The sequence below is a fragment of the Oncorhynchus mykiss genome, chromosome 20 (genome assembly GCF_013265735.2).
Source record: "Oncorhynchus mykiss isolate Arlee chromosome 20, USDA_OmykA_1.1, whole genome shotgun sequence".
NCBI classification, from domain to species: domain Eukaryota; kingdom Metazoa; phylum Chordata; class Actinopteri; order Salmoniformes; family Salmonidae; genus Oncorhynchus; species Oncorhynchus mykiss.
Window position 1 is genome coordinate 24,144,540 of NC_048584.1, and position 25,600 is coordinate 24,170,139.

The window sequence follows — 25,600 nt, forward strand, 5'->3', positions numbered from 1 at the left end:
TGGATCAGAAAACCAGTTAGTATCTGGTGTGACCAACATTGGCCTCCTGCAGTTTGACACATCGTCTTCACATAGAGTGGATCAGGCTGTTGACTGTGGCCTGTGGAATGTTGTCCCACTCCTCTTCAATTGCTGTGCGAAGTTGCTGGATATTGGCGGGAACAGGAACATGGTGTCGTACACGTTGATCCAGAGCATCCCAAACATGCTCAATTAGTGACATGTCTGGAGAGTATGCAGGCCATGGAAGAACTGTGTACAGATCCTTGCGACATGGGGCTGTGCATTATCATACTGAAACATGAGGCGATGGTGGTGGATGAATGGCACGAGAATGGGCCTCGTCACAGTTTCTCTGTGCGTTCAAATTGCCATTGATAAAATGCAATTGTGTTCATTGTCCTTGGCTTATGCCTGCCCATACCATAACACCCCGCCAACATGGGGTACTCTGTTCACAACGTTGACTTTAGCAAACCGCTCGCCTTCACAACACCATACACGCTTGTATGCCATCTGCCCAATACAGTTGAAACCAAGATTCATCCTTGAAGAGCACACTTCTCCAGTGTGCCAGTGGCCATCGAAGGTGAGCATTTGCCCACTGTAGTCAGATACGATGCTAAACTGCAATACCCCATAAATTGTTTTATGGCTGGTCTCAGACTATTCCGCAGGTGAAGAAGCCCGATGTGGAGGTCCTGGGCTGGTGTGGTTACACGTGGTCGGTTAGACGTACTGCCGGATTCTCGAAAACGATGTTGGAGGCGGCTTATGGTAGAGAAATTAACATTCAATGCTCTGGCAACTCTGGTAGACATTCCTACAGTCAGCATGCCAATAGCACGCTCCCTCAAAACTTGAGACATCTGTGGCATTGTGTTGTGTGACAAAACTGCACATTTTAGAGTTGCCTTGTATTATCCACAGCACAAGTTGCACATGTGTAATAATCAGGTTCTTGATATGCAACACCTGTCAGGTGGATGGATTATCTTGGAAAATGATAAATGCTCACCCACAGGGATGTAAACAAATTTGTGCACAATATTTGAGTGAATTAAGCTTTTTGTGTCTATGGTACATTTCTGGGATATTTTATTTCAGCTCATGCTGCATTTATATTTTTGTTCAGTATATATGTATATACATATATATTCCGTTTTTTTTTTACATTGCTCATTCTGCTATTTCTTCATACATTTTTTTTGTGGGATTTTGTGTACGATATTTTCTGTTAGAGCTAGAAACACAAGCATTTTTGATGCACCTGCGAGAACATCGGCAAATCTGGGTACACAGCCAATAAACTTTGATTTTATTTAAAATGGTGGATTACATAATTTAGTTTGACTGCAGAATTTATTGTGCCGTTGTGATGCAATGATGCTGTCGGACTGATCGAGGCATGACCAGCAGCTACGTAGGCAGCAAAGTGGGCAGTAGCTACATAAAACAAATATAATAATAATACTTTCTTTTTTTTAATTGCATGCGCAGAAATCTTTTTCCGACTAGCACTTGAACGCTGCAATATGCAGCGTTCAAAACAACTGGGAACTCGGAATTAGACATTTCCGACCTCAGGAATTAGACATTTCCGACCTCAGTGCGTTCAAAAAAAAACAGGGAACTCGGAAAAAAACTAGTTCCGACTGGGAAAAATGTGTTTTAACGGTCATCCAACTCGGAATTCCAACTCCGGAATTTGGGCCTCTTTCTAGAGCTCATGGCGTCATTATTTGACCTTGTATATATGTTCGTGTTCCCAGTTGTTTTGAACTTGGCATTAGTCACCGCAAATGGGTTTCCAGAAAATCGCAGCCGTGCCGAAATAAATTCTCACATGAGGAGGCGTGGACGCATGGTCCAGACCAGAAGACGTTACAGACAAAGCTTCGTCAGGTAAGAACAACAGGTAAAAAAAATAAACATTGGCATGATTAAAGTGTCATACCCGTTGATAATTTTGGGAGACAGCTGTAATTTAAGCACTTCTTTGTTGCTTTATTATTCACAAACTCCCATGGGATAATGCTGCTTTTACACTAGCCTGAGATCAAATGTGCCTTTGCGTGGTTTCAATTAAATAGCCTGTCGGCTATACTCATGGGCAGAGAAGCACACCGAGTTGTGTTTCCATGGAAATTAACTTCCTAAATATGATAGGCTATAGTTTAGGTTACGACATTGACTGGAAATAAATATTAATAACATGTATTTGTGTCTGCCTGCAAATTGTCCCCTTTCCTATCAAAGTTATGAAAGACTATTTCGAGACTGTTTTGTAGACTATTCCTCTGTCGCAATTTTCACAAACGCTAATAGCCTAATACTTGCTGATGAATGTTCTGTAGCCTACCTTCTATTTTGTTGGGAATGCGAGATCAAGTGTGCTTACGTGTGGTCTCAATTAAATAGCATAGATTATATGGCGGAGAAGCATGGCGCAGTTGTCTTTAACTTCCTATATGATAGGCTATGTAAAGGAATATTGATAACGCATGTATTTTACTCTGCTTAAAAATTGGCCTGCTCCTAAAATTATATTATCCCCTAACTGCGCTTTCAAACTACGTCAACCCTATTGGCTGATATAGCTCAATAATACTGCTTAATATAACGTGTCTCGTGAGAATCTCTGGTATTTTAACCTATTTCTTAGGCCATTTTTGTAAATTTGGATTTTGAGTAGGGTGGCAAAATAGCTGGGAACGGCATACCCCTTGCTTCAATACTCATGGTTTCATTACACTACACAAGTTATTGGAAGAAGGTGTCTTCTGTAAAAGGGGGGTTTGTTAAGAGCCCTGATGCTAAAATCTGAAACCTGCTTACAGTAGGGTTTTGGAAGCATAAGGAATAAGAGGAAGAGGAATACCTATGTAAGAATGCTGTTTATTGACTATAGCTCAGTATTCAACACCATAGTACCCTCCAAGCTCATTATTAAGCTCGAGGTCCTGGGTCTGAACCCCGCCCTGTGCAACTGGGTCCTGGACTTGCTGATGGGCCACCCCCAGGTGGTGAAGGTAGGAAACATCACTTCCACTCTGCTGATCCTCAACACTTGGACACCATCAGCCCCATCCTGTACTCTCTGTTCACCCATGACTGCGTGGCCAAGCACGCCTCCAACTCAATCATCAAGTTTGCAGACGACACAACAGTAGTAGGCTTGATTACCAATGGTGACGAGACAGCCTACAGGGAGGAGGTGAGGGGCTCTGAGTGTGGTGCTTGGAATCAACCTCTCACTCAATGTCATTAAAGGAGATGATCGGCGACTTCAGGAAACAGCAGAGGGTGCACCCCCCTTATCTTCATTGACGGGACTGCAGTGGAGTAGGTGGAAGCTTCAAGTTCCTTGGTGTACACATCACTGACAAACTGAAATGGACCACCCATACAGTATGGTGAAGAAGGCGCATCAGAGCCTCTTCAACCTCAGAAGGCTAAAGAAATTTGGCTTGTCACCTAAAACCCTCACAATTTTTTACAGATGCACAATTGAAAGCATCCTGTTGGGCTGTACTGCCCGCAACCGCAAGGTTCTCCAGAGGGGAGTGTGGTCTGCCCAACGCATTACCGGGGGCAAACTTTCTGCCATCCAGGATACCTACAGCACCCAATGTCACAGGAAGGTCAAAAAGATCATCAAGGACATCAACCACCTGAGCCACTGCCTGTTCATCCCGCTATCATCCAGAAGGCGAGGTCAGTAGCGGTGCATCAAAGCTGGGACCGAGAGACTGAAACAGCTTCTCTCTCAAGGCCATCAGACTGTTAAATAGCCATCACTAATATTACACACTGACTCGATCTCTAGCCACTTTAATAATTAAAAATTGGATGTAATAAATGTGTCACTTTAAACTATGCCACTTTATATAATGTTTACATACCCTACACTACTCATCTGTATATACTGTACTCTATACCATCTACTGCATCTTGCCTATGCCGTTCGGCCATCGCTCATCCATATATATTATGTACATATTCTTATTTATTCCTTTACACGTGTGTGTGTGTGTGTGTGTGTATGTATATAAGGTAGTTGTTGTGAAATTGTTAGATATTACTGCAGGGTCAGAACTAGAAGCACAAGTATTTCGTTACACTCGCATTAACATCTGCTGTTGAGCCTTCACCACGCTGTCTGTGTGGGTGGACCATTTCAGTTTGTCCGTGACGTGTACGCCGATAGATTTAAAACTTTCCACCCTCTCCACTACTGTCCCGTCGATGTGGATGGGGCGGCGCTCCCTCTGCTGTTTCCTGAAGTCCACGATCATCTCCTTTGTTTTGTTGACGTTGAGTGTGAGGTTATTTTCCTGACACCACACTCCGAGGGCCCTCACCTCCTCCCTGTAGACCATCTTGTCGCTGTTGGTAATCAAGCCTACCACTGTAGTGTCGTCTGCAAACTTGATTATTGAGTTGGAGGCGTGCATGGGTGAACGGGGAGTACAGGAGAGGGCTGAGAACGCACCCTTGTGGGGCCCCAGTGTTGAGGATCAGTGGGGTAAAGATGTTGTTTCCTACCCTCACCACCTAGGGGCGGCCCGTCAGGAAGTCCAGGACCCAGTTGCACAGGGTGGGGTCGAGACCCAGGGTCTCGAGCTTGATGACGAGTTTGGAGGGTACTATGGTGTTAAATGCTGAGCTGTAGTTGATGAACAGCATTCTTACATGGGTATTTCTCTTGTCCAGATGGGTTAGGGCAGTGTGATTGCGTCATCTGTGGACCTATTGGGGCGGTAAGCAAATTGGAGTGGGTCTATGGTGTCAGGTAGGGTGGAGGATCATATCACCTTGACTAGTCTCTCAACGCACTTCACGATGACAGAGGTGAGTGCTATGGGGAGGTAGTCATTTAGCACAGTTACCTTCGCTTTCTTGAGAACAGGAACAATGGTGGCCCTCTTGAAGCATGTGGGAACAGCAGACTGGGATAAGGATTGATTGAATATGTCCGTAAACACACCAGCCAGCTGGTCTGCTCATGCTCTGAGGACGCGGCCTGTGCAGGCAGCCCTGCGAGGGTTAACACGTTTAAATGCTTTACTCACGTTGGCTGCGGTGAAGGGAGAGCCTGCAGATTTTGGTAGCGGACTGTGTCGTTGGCACTGTATTATCTTCAAAGCGAGCAAAGTTTAGTTTGTCTGGGAGCAGGACATTGTGGTCCGCGATGGGGCTGGTTTTCTTTCTAACAAACTAGTTTTGGCAAGTCGGTTAGGACATCTTTGTGCATGACGGAAGTCATTTTTCCAACAATTTGTTTACAGACATTATTTCACTTATAATTCACTAATCATTCCAGTGGGTCAGAAGTTTACATGTGTTAAGTTGACTGTGCCTTTAAACAGCATGGAAAATTACAGAAAATGATGTCATGGCTTTAGAAGCTTCTGATAGGCTAATTGACATAATTTGAGTCAATTGGAGGTGTACCTGTGGATGTATTTCTAGGCCTACCATCAAACTCAGTGCCTTTTTGCTTGACATCATGGGAATATCAAAAGAAATCAGCCAAGACCTCAGGGAAAAAAAGTGTAGACCTCCAAGTCTGGTTCATCCTTGGGAGCAATTTCCACGTTCATCTGTACAAACAATAGTATGCAAGTATCAACATCATGGGACCACTCAGCCGTCATACCGCTCAGGAAGGAGACGTGTTCTGTCTCCTAGAGATGGAAGTACTTTGGTGCAAAAAGTGTAAATCAATCCCAGAACAACAGCAAAGGACCTTGTGAAGATCCTGGAGGAAACTGGTACAAAAGTATCTATATCCACAGTAAAACGAGTCCTATATCGACATAACCTGAAAGGCCGCTCAGCAAGGAAGAAGCCACTGCTCCAAAACCGGCATAAAAAAGCCAGACTACGGGTTGCAACTGCACATGGGAACAAAGATTGTACTTTTTGGAGTAATGTCCTCTGGTCTGATGAAACAAAAATAGAACTGTTTGGCCATAATGACCATTATGTTTTGAAGGAAAAAGGGGGAGGCTTGCAAGCCAAAGAACACCATCCCAACCGTGAAGCACGGCGGTGGCAGCGTCATGTTGTGGGGGTGCTTTGCTGCAGAAGGGACTGGTGCACTTTACAAAATAGATGGCATCATGAGGAAGCAAAATGATGTGGATATATTGAAACAACACCAAGACATCAGTCAGGAAGTTAACCTCACTAGGGTAGGGGGCACTATTTTCACCTCCGGATGAAAAGCGTGCCCAAAGTAAACTTCCTGTTTCTCAGGCCCAGAAGCTAGGATATGCATATAATTGGTAGATTTGGATAGAAAATACTAAAGTTTCCAACTGTTACAATGTCTGTGTATAACAAAACTGATATGACAGGCGAATGGGTCTTCTAAATGGACATTGACCTCAAACTTACAAAGTTGTGGCAAAAGAAGTGGCCATCAAAGTCCTGACCTCAATCCCATAGAACATTTTTGGGCAGCTCTGTCAGGAGGAATGGCCCAAAATTCACCCAACTTATTGTGGGAAGCTACCTGAAATGTTTGACCCAAGTTAAACAATTCAATGGCAATGCTACCAAATACTAATTGAGTGTATGTGAACTTCTGACTCACTGGGAATGTGATGAAAGAAATAAACACTGAAATAAGTCACTACCATTATTCTGACATTTCACATCCTTAGGATTCCCACTTTATTTTAACTGACCTAAGACAGGGAATTTTTACTAGCATTAAATGTCATTAATTGTGAAACTGAGTTTAAATGTATTAGGCTAAGGTGAATGTAAACTTCTGACTTCAACTCTAAGTCAATACATTGCATTCAATGCTAAAAGATAAGTATCAAGGTATTGTCTGAGTCTTTCAACAATATACCCATTGCAGCTTTATCACCACTTTTTGCTGTGTCTGTCCTGAGATGGAAAATGTCCGGGTCTTATTTTAGGAGAACTGATAGTCGGGGCTTGCGGAATGCTGCATTGTGCGTGAGGGGTCGGGGCACACTGCTATAGAGGGGTGAGGCAAGTGGAGAAGTATGTGTGTTTGCCTGTTGGTTGGGAGCCAGGCGGCTACACATGACACAGGAGTAGTTCATACGGTAGACATGCATACGTGCACACCTCCCGTCCCAATTCAGAGTTACAGGCACTTGGCTACAGCTACAGATGCAATGCTTTGAAATGTGATGACTACTTTTGATTAGTCTTTATTCTTTTTACGAATTCTGCAGTGTTGCTGGCACAAAAAAGGCTTGCTGAATGTCTTGGTGGCAAAATATAATTTGTCTAGATTTTTTGCCAGATCTAGTCATAGGTTGTAGATATGAACTTCTTGCGTCGAGCAATCCCGTATCCGGGAGCGTAATCATAGCCTCAAGCTCATTACCATAACGCAACGTTAACTATTCATGAAATGAAAGAAATATATTCACTCACAAGCTTAGCCTTTTGTTAAAGAGTTCTTACTGCCAGTTATCTGTTCTGCACTGGATCTCAATCTGACCTCAGCTGTTATAGATGCAAATTTGATCATATAACAACCCTTTCTGATGTAAATGCCCGATAAAGTACATTCTGAAAAGCATCTATCTTCAGTGAGGAAGTACCCACTCATTCAGATGTGACATGCACATTTATGAGTGCTGGTCATGAGTGCGCTATGATCACTCTGACAAAGTCTCTGACTGATCTGTTCACCACACCTCTAAAATATTGTGGGGAGTACAAGGATACCTGTGTGCTGTATTTTGTTTTTCCACAGTCACAAGTTGAAATTGACCCAGGAAGTATTGGCTGGGCCAGAGGGAGACGGGAAAGGCTTCCAAAGGCATGGCAAATCGCTCCAATTCTGATGACGAGACACCCCCAACCCCTCACACCAATAGAAAATCCACAAACCAGCAGAGCGCTCCCCAGCAGCACAGCTCTGGGGCCTATACACTCCGCCCCCTGCATCTGTTTCCTGGTCTTCCACATTTACCTGTTGGGGCAGGCAGAAATGTCAATTTACTAGGCAGTCCCTTCACCTGTTGGTTAAGTTTTACCTGGGGCCTCCAACATATAGGTCCAGAGTCAGCCCCAACCCTAAGCCTGTACAACATCCACCAAGGACAGAAAACAACCCTTACAGCCTGGAACAACAAAAAAAGATGCTTCACTGTCCTCCCAACAGGACAGATACCCCCTCCACACTGATGGATCATGGTGTGACACATATCCGTTCGTAGCGATAATTATATAAATATTTTTTAATTAAAAATAAATTGTAATAATGACAATTACAACAATACTGAATTAACACTTATTTTAACTTAATATAAAACATAAATAAAATCAATTTAGCCTCAAATAAATAATGAAAAATGTTCAATTTGGTTTAAATAATGCAAAAGAAAGTAATATGTGCCATGTACAAATGTGTGCCATGTAAAAAAGCTCATGTTTAAGTTCCTTGCTCAGAACATGAGAACATATGAAAGTTGGTGGTTCCTTTTAACATGAGACTTCAATATTCCAAGGTAAGAGGTTTTAGGTTGTAGTTAATTTAGTATTTATAAAATTACTATTTCTCTCTATACCATTTGTATTTAATATACCTTTGACTATTGGATGTTCTTAAAGGCACTATAGTATTGCCAGTGTAACAGTATAGCTTCCGTCCCCCTCCTCGCCCTACCTGGGCTCGAACCAGGAACACATCGACAACAGCCACACTCGAAGCATCGTTACCCATCGCTCTACAAAAGCCAAGGGGAATAACTACTCCAAATCTAAAAGTGAGTGACGTTTGAAACAGTATTAGCGCACACCCAGCTAACTAGCTAGCCATTTCACATTGGTTACACCAGCCATTAGGGTGATAGGCTTGAAGTCATAAACAGCGCTGTGATTGCGACAAGCTGCTGTCAAACTGTGGTTAGGTCAAGTCCCTGTTGAGGACAACCAGCACGTGGATGAGCTTCCCTGAGGTGGTTTCTGACAGTTTGTGCAGTTGTACAAATCCAGTTTCATCAGCTGTCCGGGTTGTTGGTCTCAGACGATCCCGCAGGTGAAGAAGCCAGATTTGGAGGTCCTGGGCTGGTGTGGTTGCACATGGTCTGCAACACTGCCAAATACTCTAAAATGATGTTGGAGGCGACTTATGGTAGAGAAATTAACATTCAATTCTCTTGCGGAAACTCTTGCGGACATTTCTGTAGTCAGCATGCAAATGGCATTGTGTTGTGTGACCAAACTGCAAATGTTAGTGTCCTTTTATTGTCCCCAGCACAAGGTGCACCTGTGTAATGATCATGCTGTTTTAATTAGTTTCTTGATATGGATGGATGGTCAGGTGGATGGATTGTATTGACAAAGAGGAATGCTCACTAACAGGGATGTAAACAAATGTGTGCACACAATTTGAGAGAAATAAGCTTTTTTTTGTGCGTATGGAACATTTTTGGGATCTTTTATTTCTGCTCATGAAACATGGGACCAACACATTGCATGTTGCATTTTTGTTCAGGGTATATTTTGTAATGGACACAGTGCCACCTTTTCGATAACAAAGCTGCCGACAGGCTGCGGTACAGCCCATGCTCATGGTTCTCTCAAAGGAAGTGAAATGATAAGCTACAAGGACTTTGCTTGTGAGCATGCACGCTGCAAATGACATGCAACTGTAAGTCCTTGAATATTCTCTTGTGGGTGCCTTTTCATTTTCTGGATTGACACTTGTTGTTTGTCGCTAACCTCAGATGGACTATATGGGCGATATATGATGGATTGATTATATGGCTGATTTTATTCTAACTTGATCTGAATTTTCACAGAAATGTCCCATTGACATCAGTGAATGATTGAGGTGAAAGTCTGACTTGTGCATCACATGCTCATCTCACCTCGGTATAAAGTGAGGTGCCCTTTTTGTTTGAGGAAGCTGCTGCTAGTGTTTGTGTGTGTGTGTGTGGGGGGGGGGGGGGGGGTGGGGGGGGTATTTTCTGCAGGGTGAGCGCACTGGACAGGATTTCTCCTTGTGTTGATTTACTGTTGACTCCTTGGTGCAGACAAGCTGTCCCCTCTCTCAGAAAGCGTCACCTTATCCACATACATGCGCAAAAGCAAACTCTCCTATATCATGCTGTGTGTGAGGAGAAGAGAGCAGAGGAGACGCACTCAGAAAGCACTAACTCGGCAGACCTTCTCAAGGACATTAAACTCTGGACAAATATGGAGCCATGCACTTAGCCAATATCTGTGGCCTTTTTATTAGTGTCCTATAAAAATAGGAACGTATACAGTATGTAACTATTTACCAGAGGTTGTCATAGTTGCTACACAAAATTGTTACCCCAAATGAATGCATGGGACCAGACTGCTACAATAAGACATTGAACCTTACAGAAAATCTTAAATGATTTTACCTAAATGACATGGGGCCAGATAATATTTCTGATATCTAGCCTAACAAATTAATGATTGTGTAATTGGGTGATTCTCATGAAACCTTTAAAAAAGTTGTATTTTTATTTTTAATGTCTTTAGCAAATTGAGTTACAAAACCATGATGCATCTGCAAAAATCAACTATCATTCTGAGGACTAAGATGTCTAGTTTTTGGGAAAATTCAATTAAATACTTTTTACATTGTTGCCTGAAATGTTGTACATCCCAAACTCTCGTTACTGAAATTCGTCCGGATTAAATTCAGGTCGATTTACACAATTGTATTTTTTTTTCCCCAACCTAATTTATTTGATTAAAAGATTGTCCATAAGTGGGATACTAGTTGAAGTTTACATTGTACGTAATAAATATTACAGTTTAACGTCCACAGACTTGTCTCATTACCAAAACACTTTCAAGTTCCAGCTTGTAAATGGTTTTATTCACCCATGATGCATCATCTAGAGGAGTAATCCTTAGATGAGCACAAGTTAGGTTAATTTATTTGCATACCCTGAGTGTCTAACCCTGATGTGATCCTCTCTTCTCTATTATTGCTGACTTAAGTACACATCACATCAAACTAATAGTGAAACGCTTACTTACGGGCCCTTCCCAACAATGCAGAGAATGAAAATAGAGAAAAGTAAAACATGTAATAATAGATATTCAATTATTAACAGTAACTTGGCTATATACAAGGGGTACCAGGTCGACGTGAAGGAGTAAGAGGTAATTGAGGTACAGTGCCTTTAGAAAGTATTCACACCCCTTATTCTACATTGTTAGACTGAATTCAGCCTTTTATATACACTGCTCAAAAAAATAAAGGGAACACTTAAACAACACAATGTAACACCAACTCAATCATACTTCAGTGAAATCAAACTGTCCACTTAGGAAGCAACACTGATTGACAATAAATGTCCCATGATGTTGTGTAAATGGAATGGACAACAGGTGGAAATTATAAGCAATTAGCAAGACACCCCCAATAAAGGAGTGGTTCTGCAGGTGGGGACCACAGACCACTTCTCAGTTCCTATGCTTCCTGGCTGATGTTTTGGTCACTTTTGAATGCTGGCGGTGCTTTCACTCTAGTGGTAGCATGAGACTGAGTCGACAACCCACACAAGTGGCTCAGGTAGTGCAGCTCATCCAGGATGGCACATCAATGCGAGCTGTGGCAAGAAGGTTTGCTGTGTCTGTCAGCGTAGTGTCCAGAGTATGGAGGCGTTACCAGGAGACAGGCCAGTACATCAGGAGACGTGGAGGAGGCCGTAGGAGGGCAACAACCCAGCAGCAGGACCGCTACCTCCGCCCTTGTGCAAGGAGGAGCAGGAGGAGCCCTGCAAAATGACCTCCAGCAGGCCACAAATGTGCATGTGTCTGCTCAAACGGTCAGAAACAGACTCCATGAGGGTGGTATGAGGGCCCGATGTCCACAGCTGGGGGTTGTGCTTACAGCCCAACACCATGCAGGACGTTTGGCATTTGCCAGAGAACACCAAGATTGGCAAATTCGCCACTGGCGCCCTGTGCTCTTCACACATGAAAGCAGGTTCACACTGAGCACGTGACAGAGTCTGGAGACGCCGTGGAGAACGTTCTGCTGCCTGCAACATCCTCCAGCATGACCGGTTTGGCGGTGACTGTCCAGGAGTTGGCGGATGCTTTAGTCCAGGTCTGGGAGGAGATCCCTCAGGAGACCATCCGCCACCTCATCAGGAGCATGCCCAGGCATGGTAGGGAGGTCATACAGGCATGTGGAGGCCACACACACTACTGAGCCTCATTTTGACTTGTTTTAAGGACATTACATCAAAGTTGGATCAGCCCGTAGTGTGGTTTTCCACTTTAATTTTGTGTGACTCCAAATCCAGACATCCATGGGTTGATAAATTTGATTTCCATTGATAATTTGTGTGATTTTGTTGTCAGCACATTCAACTATGTAAAGAAAAAAGTATTTAAGAATATTTCATTCATTCAGATCTAGGATGTTATTTTAGTGTTCCCGTTATTTTTTTTGAGCAGTGTATTTAAAAAAAATCTCACCCATCTGCACACACACAATGACAGTGAAAACAACATGTTTTAATTTTTTTTGATTGAAAATGAAATACAGATCTCAATACTCACCCGTGAGCTCAGGTGCATCCAATTTTGGTTGATCATCCTTGATGTCACTACAACTGGATTGGAATCCACCTGTGACCAATTAAATTGTTTGGACATGATTTAGAAAGACACCTGTCTATATAAGGTCCCACAGTTGACAGTGCATGTCAGCACAAACTATACCATGAATTCCAAGGAACTTTCTGTATATCTCAGATGGAATTGTGATGAGGCATATATCTGGGAAAGGGTATAAAACTATTTTTAGAGTTGAAAGTTTCCGAGAACACCGTGGTGTCCATCATTGGGAAATTGAACAAATATGGAACATAGGCTCTGCCTAGAGCTGTCCGTCTGACCAAACTGAGCAACCGGGCAAGAAGGACCTTGGTCAGGGAGGTGACCAAGAACCATATGACCACTCTGACAGAACTACAGACTTTTTTGGCTGAGATAGGAGAACCTGCAAGAAAGACAAGTCTCTACAGCGCTTCACCAATCTGGGCTTTACGGTAGAGTACCCAGAAGAAGCCACTCCTGAGAAAAAGCACATGACCGCACGCCTGGAGTATGCAGAAAGACCGATCATAAAGTAGAAGATTCTGTGGTCTGATGAGCCAAAAATGCAACTATTTGGCCTGAATGCAAAGCACTATGGCTGGCTATAACAAGGCACAACTAATCACCTGTCTAACACCATCCCTACTGTGAAGCATGGTGGTGGCAGCGTCAGGCTATGGGAGTGCTTCTCAGAGGCAGGGACTGGGAGTCTGGTAAGGATAGATGACAATGAATGGAGGCAAATATGAGATCCTGCTTCAGAGTGCAAACGATCTTAGACTGGGGCAAATATTTATGTTCCCACAGGACAATGACCTCAAGCAGCATACAGCTTAAGCAATGCTAGAATGGCTTCAGAACAAAAATGGGAAAGTCCTTAACTTCACTAGGGTAGGGGGCAGCATTTGGAATTTTGGATGAAAAGCGTGCCCAGAGGCTAATACAGTGCCTTGCGAAAGTATTCAGCCCCCTTGAACTTTGGCCACATTTCAGGCTTCAAACATAAAGATATAAAACTGTATTTTTTTTGTGAAAAATCAACAAGTGGGACACAATCATGAAGTGGAACGACATTTATTGGATATTTTAAACTTTTTTAACAAATCAAAAACTGAAAAATTGGGCGTGCAAAATTATTCAGCCCCTTTACTTTCAGTGCAGCAAACTCTCTCCAGAAGTTCAGTGAGGATCTCTGAATGATCCAATGTTGACCTAAATGACTAATGATGATAAATACAATCCACCTGTGTGTAATCGAGTCTCCGTATAAATGCACCTGCACTGTGATAGTCTCAGAGGTCCGTTAAAAGCGCAGAGAGCATCATGAAGAACAAGGAACACACCAGGCAGGTCCGAGATACTGTTGTGAAGAAGTTTAAAGCCGGATTTGGATACAAAAAGATTTCCCAAGCTTTAAACATCCCAAGGAGCACTGTGCAAGCGATAATATTGAAATGGAAGGAGTATCAGACCACTGCAAATCTACCAAGACCTGGCCGTCCCTCTAAACTTTCAGCTCATACAAGGAGAAGACTGATCAGAGATGCAGCCAAGAGGCCCATGATCACTCTGGATGAACTGCAGAGATCTACAGCTGAGGTGGGAGACTCTGTCCATAGGACAACAATCAGTCGTATATTGCACAAATCTGGCCTTTAACCAAAATTGAAATTTTTGGCAACAATGCAAAACGTTATGTTTGGCGTAAAAGCAACACAGCTGAACACACCATCCCCACTGTCAAACATGGTGGTGGCAGCATCATGGTTTGGGCCTGCTTTTCTTCAGCAGGGACAGGGAAGATGGTTAAAATTGATGGGAAGATGGATGGAGCCAAATACAGGACCATTCTGGAAGAACCTGATGGAGTCTGCTAAAGACCTGAGACTGGGACGGAGATTTGTCTTCCAACAAGACAATGATCCAAAACATAAAGCAAAATCTACAATGGAATGGTTCAAAAATAAACATATCCAGGTGTTAGAATGGCCAAGTCAAAGTCCAGACCTGAATCCAATCGAGAATCTGTGGAAAGAACTGAAAACTGCTGTTCACAAATGCTCTCCATCCAACCTCACTGAGCTCGAGCTGTTTTGCAAGGAGGAATGGGAAAACATTTCAGTCTCTCGATGTGCAAAACTGATAGACATACCCCAAGCGACTTACATCTGTAATCGCAGCAAAAGGTGGCGCTACAAAGTATTAACTTAAGGGGGCTGAATAATTTTGCACGCCCAATTTTTCAGTTTTTGATTTGTTAAAAAAGTTTGAAATATCCAATAAATGTTGTTCCACTTCATGATTGTGTCCCACTTGTTGATTTTTCACCAAAAAAATAGTTTTATATATTTATGTTTGAAGCCTGAAATGTGGCCAAAGGTCGCAAAGTTCAAGGGGGCCGAATACATTCGCAAGGCACTGTATCTATCAAAACGTCACGCCAAGGTAAGCCTACACGAAACGCAGCCCTTATTTTAAGTGTTTCTAAAATCACCTTTGGTGGGGACACAATTATGCTGGAAAAATGATTGGAACCATTCCCCTGTTTTGACCGCTTCGGTTTTAGGGTATTATGACTCATATTCTGGTACTGCAAACTTAACGATGGTGTTGAAGTCGTGCGTGGCCACGCAGTTGTGGGTGAATCGGACTACAGGAGGGGACTAAGCACGCACCCCTGAGGGCCCCCTGTGTTGAAGTTCAGCGTAGTGGATGTGTTGCGTAAACTCAACACCTGGGGGGCGTCCCATCAGGAAGTTCAGGATCCAGTTGTAGAGGGGTGTTCAGTCCCAGATTTCTTAGCTTGGAGGGTACTATGGTGTTGAACGCTGAGCTGTAGTCAATGAACAGCATTCTCACGTACTGTAGGTGTTCCTTTTTGTCCAGATGGGAAAGGGCAGTGTGGAGTGCGATTTGAGATTGTGTAATCTGTTGGGGCGGTATACAAATTGGAGTGGGTCCATGGTGTTGACGTGAGCCATGACCAGCTTTTCAAAGCATTTCATGGCTACAGATGAGTGCTACGGTCATTTAGACATATTATCTTGGCATTGTTCTTGGGTACTGGGACTTTGGTGGTCTACTTGAAATGTAGATATTACAGACTGGGTCAGGGATTTGCCAAATGGAGGGTGAGGGAGAGCTGTGTGTGTGGAGTAAAGGTGGTGGTGATTTTAATAATATTTTTAACTTTAGTTGCGAAGGTGACATGCTGATAGAAGTGAGGTAAAACAGATTTCAGTTTTCCTGCATTAAAATCACTGGTAAAACAGGAGCGCTGCCTCTTGATGAGCATTTTATTTATGCTTATGGCCCTATACAGCTTGTTGAGTGCAGTCTTAGTGCCACTTACTGCCAGCATCGGTTTGTGGTGGTAAATGGACAGCTACGAAAAATATAAAGAAGAAAATGGTATGGTCTACAGCTTATCATGAGGTATTCTAACTCGGGCGAGCAGAACCTCAAGACTTTCATAATATTAGATTGCGCACCAGCTGTTAAGCAACACACACTACCCACTTTGAGCTTACCTGACGGTGCAGTTCTGTCCTGCCGATGCATAGAAGAAAAAAAACGCTCTAATATTGTCCTTGTTCAGCCAAGTTTACGAGAAACATAGGATATTACAGTTCTTCAGGTCCCGTTGATAGAATAGTCTCCAACAGAGCTCGTACAGTTTGTTCTCCAGTGATTCTACATTCATCAATAGAAGAGCGGGTAGAGGCGGATTATTTACTCGCCACCTTAGTTTCACCGGGGTACCTGGATGTCGGCCTCTGTCTCTTTCCTTTCTGAGTGTGTAGTATTGGGACCTGGTCCGGGGTGAGCAGTATGTCCTATACCGCAGACTCATTGCAGTAGAAATCTTCATCCAGATCAAGGTTAGTGATCACTGTCCAGAAGCTCTTTTCGGTCATAGGAAACGATGGCGGATACATTATGTACTAAAAGTTAAGATTGGTGCCAAAAAACACACAAAATGGCAGAATTGGCCGCAATATATTCCACCACCATTCTTTTAAAAATCATTCCTCCCTTGTTTCTTTTTCTCTCTCAGTTCTGACCCAAGTTGACGGAACAGACGGTTGAGGGAATCTCCTAGCAGAGAGGATCATGGGAGGAGCCGTGGTAGATGATGAGCCTAGTGATGTCAAGGCACCAGATGGAGGGTGGGGCTGGGCAGTGCTCGCCGGGGGGTTCGTCATCACTGGGTTCTCCTACGCCTTCCCCAAGGCCGTCAGTGTGTTCTTCAAGGAGTTGATCAGGGAGTTCGGAGTGGGATACAGCGACTGTGCATGGATTTCTTCTATACTGTTGGCCATGCTCTACGGCACAGGTATGTATATATATATATATATATATATATATATAATCTCTCTCACAGGAATTTGTAAGTATATCCAACAGAAGTGTTTTCTCGATGATGAGCCAGTACAAGGAAAAAGTGCAGGAGATTAGAGAAAGTGTCAGATCTGGGCGTTACTACCTACCTACACAATTTAGGCAGGACCTTTTTATTAATAATTGTATCTTTATTTTACCAGGTAAGTCTCATTGAGATTAAAAATATATTTTACAAGGGAGACCTGGCCAAAATAGCAGCACACAAAGTTTAAGATATATATTTACAACATAAAGCACACAATTATCACATTAAGCAGGAGGTTAGGTGCATCTAGTGGCCAAACCATTGATAGCCCCCCACTAACTGACCTAGCACACACCCCCGCAGCCCCCAGATAGCATATATGACTCACCATCTGGATTTGGTCTTATGTAGCAACAGTTGAAATAGAGCTACAAATGTTATATCATACACAGCATTTTTGAGGAACAATGGGAAAGTAATTGTCAAAATTAGAAATGTGAACACATCATAAGCCATTTGATTTTTTTAAATGTATGTACAGGAAATGAGCTTTTAGATTTTATTTATTTTTAAATTTTATAGGCATCAATCAGGAATGAGTAGGGTCAGCTATACCGTAAGGACCCCTTCATGTCCTGATTACATGTAGTGCAACAATGGCCTGTAAAGTTCTCTATATTTTAAAAGATTTAAACAAACAATTTTGGAATCACCATGGTCTCAACCATAAACTGTCAATTTATCTTCCTGATAGATTAAGTTCAAATATGTTACATTTGATTATGTTTAAGAATCATTAAGCAACTGAGGGAAAAACAAAATTGCTATTGTGTACACCACTTGAATGAAGTGTCATTTGTGTCTAACGTCAACTCCGTCAGACTGCTGAAAGATCTGAGAATTGTTGTTTTTATTGGGGATTTTCAAATGATTGTATTGAACTGTCTTATGTATCCTAACCAGTCAGGCTTCAAGACGGGCCACTCAACCAAGACTGCTCTCCTCTGTCACGGAGGCTCTCTGCACTGCCAAAGCTGACTCTCTCTGTTCCACGCACTCTCACTAGTGGTGGTCTAAAACCGAGCCTTGGGGGACATCTCCACTTCTCTCCATACACCAAATCACTCGTCTCTCATAGCTTCACATGGTCTCTCCTATCGTTGCTATGCTCATGACACCCTTTTCTCCTTCCTCTCTTCTGACACCCAGTTGGCAACACACATCTCTGCGTGCCTGGCAGGTGTTGGGCCGACATATCAGCTTGGATGTCGGCCCACCAGCTCATCCTCGACAAAACAGAGCTGCTCTTCCTCCCAGGGAAGGCCTGCCTGCTCCATGACCTCAATCACAATTGACAACTACCGGTGTCCCCCTCCCAGAGTGCAAAGAACCTTGTTGTGACCCTGGACAACATACCTGTCGTTCTCTGCAAACATCAAAGCAGTGACTCTCTCCTGCAGGTTCATGCTCTACAACATCTGTAGACTTGGACCTTATCTGACACAGGAAGCAGCGAGGTCCTAATCCAGGCACTTGTCATCTCCAATCTGGATTACTGCATCTCTCTGTTGGCTGGGCTCCCTGCTTGTGCCATCATACCCCTGCAACTTATCCAGAATGCAGCAAGCTGCTTGGTGTTCAACTTTCCCAAGTTCTCCCATGTCTTCCTACGGAGCAGCAAGAGGTACTGCCCCTCCCTACTTTCAGTCTATGCTCAAACACTACACCCCAACCCGAATACTCTGTCACCTCTGGTCTCTTGACAATCCCACCCTTATGGAAGGGCAGCTCCCACTCAGCCCAGTGAAATCTCTTCTCTGTCCTGGCACCACAATGGTGGAACTGCCCATCTTTCAAAAACATCTGAAAGCCTACCTCTTCAACCCAATGTGTGTTCTGTCCACTATTTACTCAGCGCTGGGTTTTTTTTTTTTTTTGTGTAGAATTGAACAATCAAGGCCTTTTTTAAATACTTGTTGGACAATAATTGTAAAAATGAAATGCCTTTTATGGTATCTGAGTTGAGAGAAACCCAGTTAGTCTTTCAGGCATCCCTGAGCTATAAAACGGCACATTTGTCTCTCTGCACCATGGCACAAAAAATGATCTGAAATCCTGGTGGGGGGGACCTTGCTTGGACCTTGTGCGAGGCCCTGCGAAACTGCACTACGCCACTGCCCCTACTTCATTTTCCACCATAGATTTTATCTTTAAAATCATTCAGCTCCTGTAATTTCATGTCCTGTTGTAGCTCGTTCCAATTGGAAGGGTCAGAACTTAAATATTATTCTTTTTTTACCTGCTTGTTCTGGCCTAATGCACAGTTCTGACTGTTTAACAGAAATAGTAAACAAACAAACAATTGGACCAACTGGGGACATTTTTAGTCCCTACGAGGTCAAATGCTATTTATAGGGGGTTTAGGGTGAAGGTTAGAATTAGTGTTAGGGTTATAATTATGTTAAGGGTTAGGGTTGGGTGCTAGGGTTTTATTTTAATTTTACCTTTATTTAACTAGGCAAGTCAGTTAAGAACCAATTCTTATTTTCCATGACAGCTTAGGAACAGTGGGTTAACTGCCTGTTCAGGGGCAGAATGACAGATTTGTACCTTGTCAGCTCGGGGGTTTGAACCACTAGGCTACCCTGCCACCCCAACAGGTTAGGGTTAGGGAAAATAGGATTTTGAATGGGACTGAATTGTCTGTCCCCACAAGGTTAGCTGTACAATTCTGTGTGTGTGTAGGTCCACTGTGCAGTGTGCTGGTGAACAAGTTTGGGTGTCGGCCAGTGATGATGGTGGGAGGGCTCTTTGCCTCCTTGGGAATGGTCCTGGCCTCCTTGGCCACCAGTATCATACACATCTACATCTGTACTGGAGTTATAACAGGTTAGTAAATAAATACACACATCTACCTTAACTGGTGGGAACACACACATACACACTTTAAAAACAGTTTGCCCCCTGTCTACCAGGTCTTGGCCTGGCGCTGAACTTCCAGCCATCTTTGATCATGCTGAATCGTTACTTTAGTGAGAAGAGGCCTCTAGCTAATGGACTATCTGCTGCTGGGAGCCCTGTGGCACTCTGCTGCCTCTCTCCTCTGGGACAGGTACTACACCTCTTCAGTCTCCCTATCTGCAGTTGTAGATCAGTATTATGATGTAGGGAGAAGCATATGAATACAATGAGCGATGTGTGCTACTCTGAAGGATTAACAACACAAAGGGGAAGTTGTGTGCTGTGTTGGCGGCATATCAGAGTTACGGCTCATCATTAATGTTTTTCTTCATATTTCTCCCCAAAGGTGCTGCAGTACCACTATGGCTGGAGAGGCGGCTTCCTTATCCTGGGGGGCCTGCTGCTCAACTGCTGTGCCTGTGGGGCCCTGATGAGGCCCCTGGTGGGCCCCAAGAAGCCCCAGGACCAGGAGTTGCAGGCTGTGGGTGAAGCAGAAAGAAAGCTCAAGCCTAAGAAAAAGCTCCTGGATTTTAGTGTATTTAAAGACAGAGGTTTCCTCATCTATGCCATAGCTGCATCCATCATGGTACTGGGCCTTTTTGTGCCGCCCGTGTTTGTGGTGAGCTATGCCAAGGAGATGGGGAATGAAGACACCAAGTCTGCCCTCCTCCTCACCATCCTGGGGTTCATTGATATCTTCGCCCGCCCCACATGTGGGCTGATTGCGGGGATGAAGTGGGTCCGGCCTAGATGTGTGTATCTCTTCAGCTTCGCCATACTCTTTAATGGCATTACCGATGTGATCAGCTCACAGGTAAGTCTGGAACTTGTTTTTATTGATATATTATTTGTATGGATGGATTTATTTCTATGGGATGTAAACGATACATAAACAGTATTTAATCTGTGTTGTATCGTTAAAACATTCCTGTATTGACACATAGTGTATGTGGAAACCTGCTTGTCGAACATATTATTCCACAATCATGAGTATTAATATGTATTTGGTCCCCCCTTTGCTGCATTAAGAGCCTCCACTCTTCTGGAAAGGCGTTCCACTAGATTTTGGAACATTGTTGCCATGAGCATTAGTGAGGTCGTGCACTGATGTTGGGCGATTAGGCCTGGCTCGCTGTCGGCGTTCCAATTCATCCCAAAGGTGTTCAATGGGTTGAAGGTCAGGGCTCTATGCAGATCAGTCAAGTTCTTCCACACCGATCTCGACAAACCATTTCTGTATGGATCTCGCTTTGTGCACGGCGGCATTGTAATACTGAAACAGGAAAGGTCCTTCCCCAAACTGTTGCCACGAAGTTGGAAGCACAGAATCATCTAGAATTTCATTGTATGCTGTAGGGTTAAGCTTTCCCTTCAATGGAACTAAGGGGCCTAGCCCAAACCATGAAAAACAGCTCCAGACCATTATTCCTCCTCCACCAAGCTTTGCAGTTGGCATTGCATTGGGGCAGATAGCATTCTCCTGGCATCCGCCAAACCCAGATTTGACTGTCGGACTGTCAGATGGTGAAGTGTGATTCATCATTCAAACATATTTCCACTGCTCCAGAGTCCAGTGGTGGTGAGTTTTACACCACTCCAGCTGACACTTGGCATTGCATATGGTGATCTTAGGCTTATGTGCAGCTGCTCGGCCATGGAAACCCATTTCGTGAAGCTTCCAACGAACAGTTCTTGTGCTGACGTTGCTTCCAGAGGCAGTTTGGAACTTGGTAGTGAGTGTTGCAACTGAGGACAGATGATTTTTACAAGCTTCAGTACTCTGTGATCCTGTTCTGTGAGCATGTGTGGCCTACCACTTCGCGGCTAAGACTTTGTTGCTCCTAGACGTTTCCACTTCACAATAACAGCACTTATTTGACCAGGAAAGCTCTAGCAGGGCAGAAATTTGACAACCCGGAAAGGTGGCATCTTATGACGGTGCCATGTTGAAAATCACTGCTCTTCAGTAAGGCAATTCTACTGCCAATGTTTGTCTATGGAGATTGCATGGCTGTGTGCTCGATTTTATACACTTGTTAGCAACGACTGTAGCTGAAATGGCCGAATCCACTAATTTTGAAGGGGTGTCCACATACTTTTGTATATATAGTGTATTATTGTGGACTCTGCAGCCTTCGAGACCCGGAGCTATTGTATCCATAGAATTTGAATGATTAATCAGTCATGGTTTGTCATCAGTCATTTCTCTGGTCATATTATGTTGTGAATTATATAACCAAGGGTGTGGCTTCTCTTTTGGCAGGCGACAGACTACCCTGGTCTGGTGGTGTTCTGTATCTTCTTCGGGCTCTCTTACGGGATGGTGGGGGCGCTGCAGTTCGAGGTTCTCATGGCCATCGTGGGCACAAAGAAGTTCTCCAGCGCTTTAGGGCTGGTGTTGCTCATGGAGGCTATCGCTGTGCTGGTGGGCCCGCCTGGAGCAGGTCAGTACACAGGGAGAAGGATTTGGTTAGTGTTAGGATTAGGGTTATGGCTAGGGTTGGGGATCAACCGGGCTGTGGATGTGAAGTTGGGGTTGAGCCGGGCCGTGGACGTGAGGTTGGGGTTGAGCCGGGCCGTGGACGTGAGGTTGGGGTTGAGCCGGGCCGTGGACGTGAGGTTGGGGTTGAGCCGGGCCGTGGACGTGAGGTTGGGGTTGAGCCGGGCCGTGGACGTGAGGTTGGGGTTGAGCCGGGCCGTGGACGTGAGGTTGGGGTTGAGCCGGGCCGTGGACGTGAGGTTGGGGTTGAGCCGGGCCGTGGACGTGAGGTTGGGGTTGAGCCGGGCCGTGGACGTGAGGTTGGGGTTGAGCCGGGCCGTGGACGTGAGGTTGGGGTTGAGCCGGGCCGTGGACGTGAGGTTGGGGTTGAGCCGGGCCGTGGACGTGAGGTTGGGGTTGAGCCGGGCCGTGGACGTGAGGTTGGGGTTGAGCCGGGCCGTGGACGTGAGGTTGGGCCGTGGACGTGAGGTTGAGCCGTGGGGTTGGGGTTGAGCCGGGCCGTGGGGTTGGGGTTGAGCCGGGCCGTGGACGTGGGGTTGAGCCGGGCCGTGGACGTGGGGTTGAGCCGGGCCGTGGACGTGGGGTTGAGCCGGGCCGTGGACGTGGGGTTGTGGTTGAGCCGGGCCGTGGACGTGGGGTTGAGCCGGGCCGTGGACGTGAGGTTGTGGTTGAGCCGGGCCGTGGACGTGGGGTTGGGGTTGAGCCGGGCCGTGGACGTGGGGTTGAGCCGGGCCGTGGACGTGAGGTTGTGGTTGAGCCGGGCCGTGGACGTGAGGTTGTTTTTTTTATTTTTTATTTTTTTATTTTTTTTTTACTACCTGAAAATTGAGACATGCCGTATCCTTCCTTCTGCAGCCATGGGGGCAGTGTTGTCACTTGCTTCCTTGATCTCATTTATTGGCTATTCATCAGTTGCCTATTTTGCATTGATAACAAAATAATCTCAGCGACTGTTCAAACAGTAAACCAAACAACAAGAATCCACCCAAAAAGGTGTTTTTGTTTAGAAGTAATAAATAGTGATTACACACTATTGTGAAATTGTAGAACCTGCTGTAGCCAACTAGCTAGCCATGTGCTTTTGTCTGCCTGATCAAAACATGACTTTCGATTTTTAGCTGATTATGGGACTGAATACACACACAGCATTTCAAACTGGGATACTGTTTTAGGTTTGACCAGCAAACATAAGAATATTTTTCAGGGCATAATTGTAAATTATAAATCTGATTAATTTCACATGAAGATGTGGGAAGCTAAAAAGGCTAGCTAGCTTGCTTTATTTTTTTGCCTCCAAAAATCCACGTGGACTTGGAGTTATGGATACTCTTCCGAAAAAAGATTGGTAAGAGTGCAGTGTAACTGCAGTATGCTACAAACAACTTCTCCTTTGTGTTGTTTTTACTGCAGTAATTTAGCAGTGTAACTGCAGTTAGAGTGCAGTCGACTGCCGTTTCAAAACTGCATTATTTTGTAATGTTAGGGTTGAGCCGGGGTGTGGACATGACATTAGGGTTTTGAACAAAGTCTTCAAACAATCAAAGCCAGCATAGATATTTTAGCTGGTGATAAACTGTGTATGCCTTGAATGTATGACAGGTAATAAACTCTTCTCATAGTTCTCCTCTCCCGTAGGTCGTCTGCTGGACGCCACACATAACTACATGTACGTGTTCCTGCTGGCTGGCTGTGAGGTCATTCTGGCCTCCATCGTCATCTGCATGGGCAACTTCCTGTGCATCAAGAAGAAGCCAGATGAGCCTGAAGCCCATTTAAAGAATGGAGCCCCCGTAGAGATGGAGAAGCTCAACAGCCTGCTGGAGGCGGAGGGAGGAGAGCATGAGAGGGCGCAGCCGGCGGGGGTGAGGGGTGGCGCCGCAGAGGCAAAATAGGGAGTGGAAAAGAATGGAGGGGTGGGAAACCCAGAGACAGCTCTGTGATGGAAAGAGAAGGGATATTTGTTAATTGATTTTTAGAGACTGACAAGCTTTTATTAAACACTACCAATAGGGACGAACATAAGAATACACACACTGGCGGAGGGAGGGATGAAGAGAAGGATGAATTGCATTGTGCTGTGTTGTATGCTTTAATATACACAGCAAATTGGCCAGTGTTACCTACTGTTTTTTCAGGGTAACATTTCTGTTTTGATTCTGGAGTAAAATTAACTCTAAGGGTTAAATTGACACTGAGTGGTGTAATAGGACCCCAGTGTCTGTTAATAACCGATGTTAACCAAAACCACAGCCATCATGTTTCCCAGCATGCTCAATGCAGGTGATTTCAAAATATATATTTTTTTGTGGGCAGAGAGGGGAGGGGGGTTTGATTGTACATTGATTAATGTTGTGCTACTCAAATATAAATTCCATACATTTTTCTAAACTAATCTAATGTGTTACTTGGATGTATTGCACACATTACTGAAATGGTTGTCCAGTTTAAATGCATTCGATACTCTCATATTTTAGTCTTCCCAACCCTGGCAGTCATTCTGAATAAAAGTTGAGTGAATACAAATTCCTAATGTTGATGTTCCCACTCTGGCTGAATTCCAATTGGAATTACACATTACTTTGCAAGCCATCATACATGTGACTTTCAGGCCTGATGTGGCCTGTAAACCATGTGTTTCTGGCCACTGTATTGGGGTAAAACTAGTCCCTCAACATAAGGCCTTATGAAGTATGTACAGTGGGGCAAAAAAGTATTTAGTCAGCCACCAATTGTGCAAGTTCTCCCACTTAAAAAGATGAGAGAGGCCTGTAATTTTCATCATATGTACACTTCAACTACAACAGACAAAATGAGGGAAAAAAATCCAGAAAATCACATTGTAGGATTTTTAATGAATTTATTTGCAAATTATGGTGGAAAATAAGTATTTGGTCACCTAAAAACAAGCAAGATTTCTGGCTCTCACAGACCTGCAACTTCTTCTTTAAGAGGCTCCTCTGTCCTCCACTCATTACTTGTATTAATGGCACCTGTTTGTATTTTATACTGATAAGTTCACCTGTCCACAACCTCAAACAGTCACACTCCAAACTCCACTGTGGCCAAGACCAAAGAGCGGGGGGGTGCCACTCAATATTTGGAAGGTTCTCTGTTTTGTTATACTCAGTGTATAGTAGTTCTTTGTTAAACCTGACACATTGGCATCTGAA

At 44.1% G+C, this 25,600-nt stretch overlaps 1 protein-coding gene across 3 annotated transcripts; it reads left to right on the plus strand.

Annotated features, from left to right (window-relative positions):
• The first annotated feature begins 1,525 nt into the window (after positions 1–1,525).
• On the plus strand, positions 1,526–24,953 carry slc16a3 (solute carrier family 16 member 3). Of its 3 annotated transcripts, XM_036956060.1 has the most exons (8): positions 1,526–1,905; positions 16,404–16,481; positions 16,658–16,936; positions 19,715–19,858; positions 19,945–20,081; positions 20,277–20,744; positions 22,194–22,374; positions 24,066–24,953. In XM_036956060.1, exons 3-8 carry the CDS (start codon positions 16,714–16,716, stop codon positions 24,320–24,322), a joined length of 1,410 nt encoding a protein of 469 aa, XP_036811955.1. In that variant the 5' UTR covers positions 1,526–1,905; positions 16,404–16,481; positions 16,658–16,713; the 3' UTR covers positions 24,323–24,953. The 3 variants fall into 3 exon arrangements, with proteins under 3 accessions (XP_036811955.1, XP_036811954.1, XP_036811953.1); XM_036956059.1 differs by lacking the exon at positions 16,404–16,481 and having other exon boundaries at positions 1,526–1,918; XM_036956058.1 differs by lacking the exon at positions 16,404–16,481 and having other exon boundaries at positions 1,528–1,905.
• The last annotated feature ends 647 nt before the right edge of the window (positions 24,954–25,600 follow it).

Bases quoted from the DNA above. Each gene is read 5' to 3' on its own strand.
- slc16a3 (XM_036956059.1), top strand. From the start codon at position 16,714: ATGGGAGGAGCCGTGGTAGATGATGAGCCTAGTGATGTCAAGGCACCA. The intron at 20,082-20,276 runs GTACTACACCTC...TTCTCCCCAAAG, and splicing joins GCCTCTCTCCTCTGGGACAG to GTGCTGCAGTACCACTATGG. The intron at 22,375-24,065 runs GTCAGTACACAG...CCTCTCCCGTAG, and splicing joins GGTGGGCCCGCCTGGAGCAG to GTCGTCTGCTGGACGCCACA.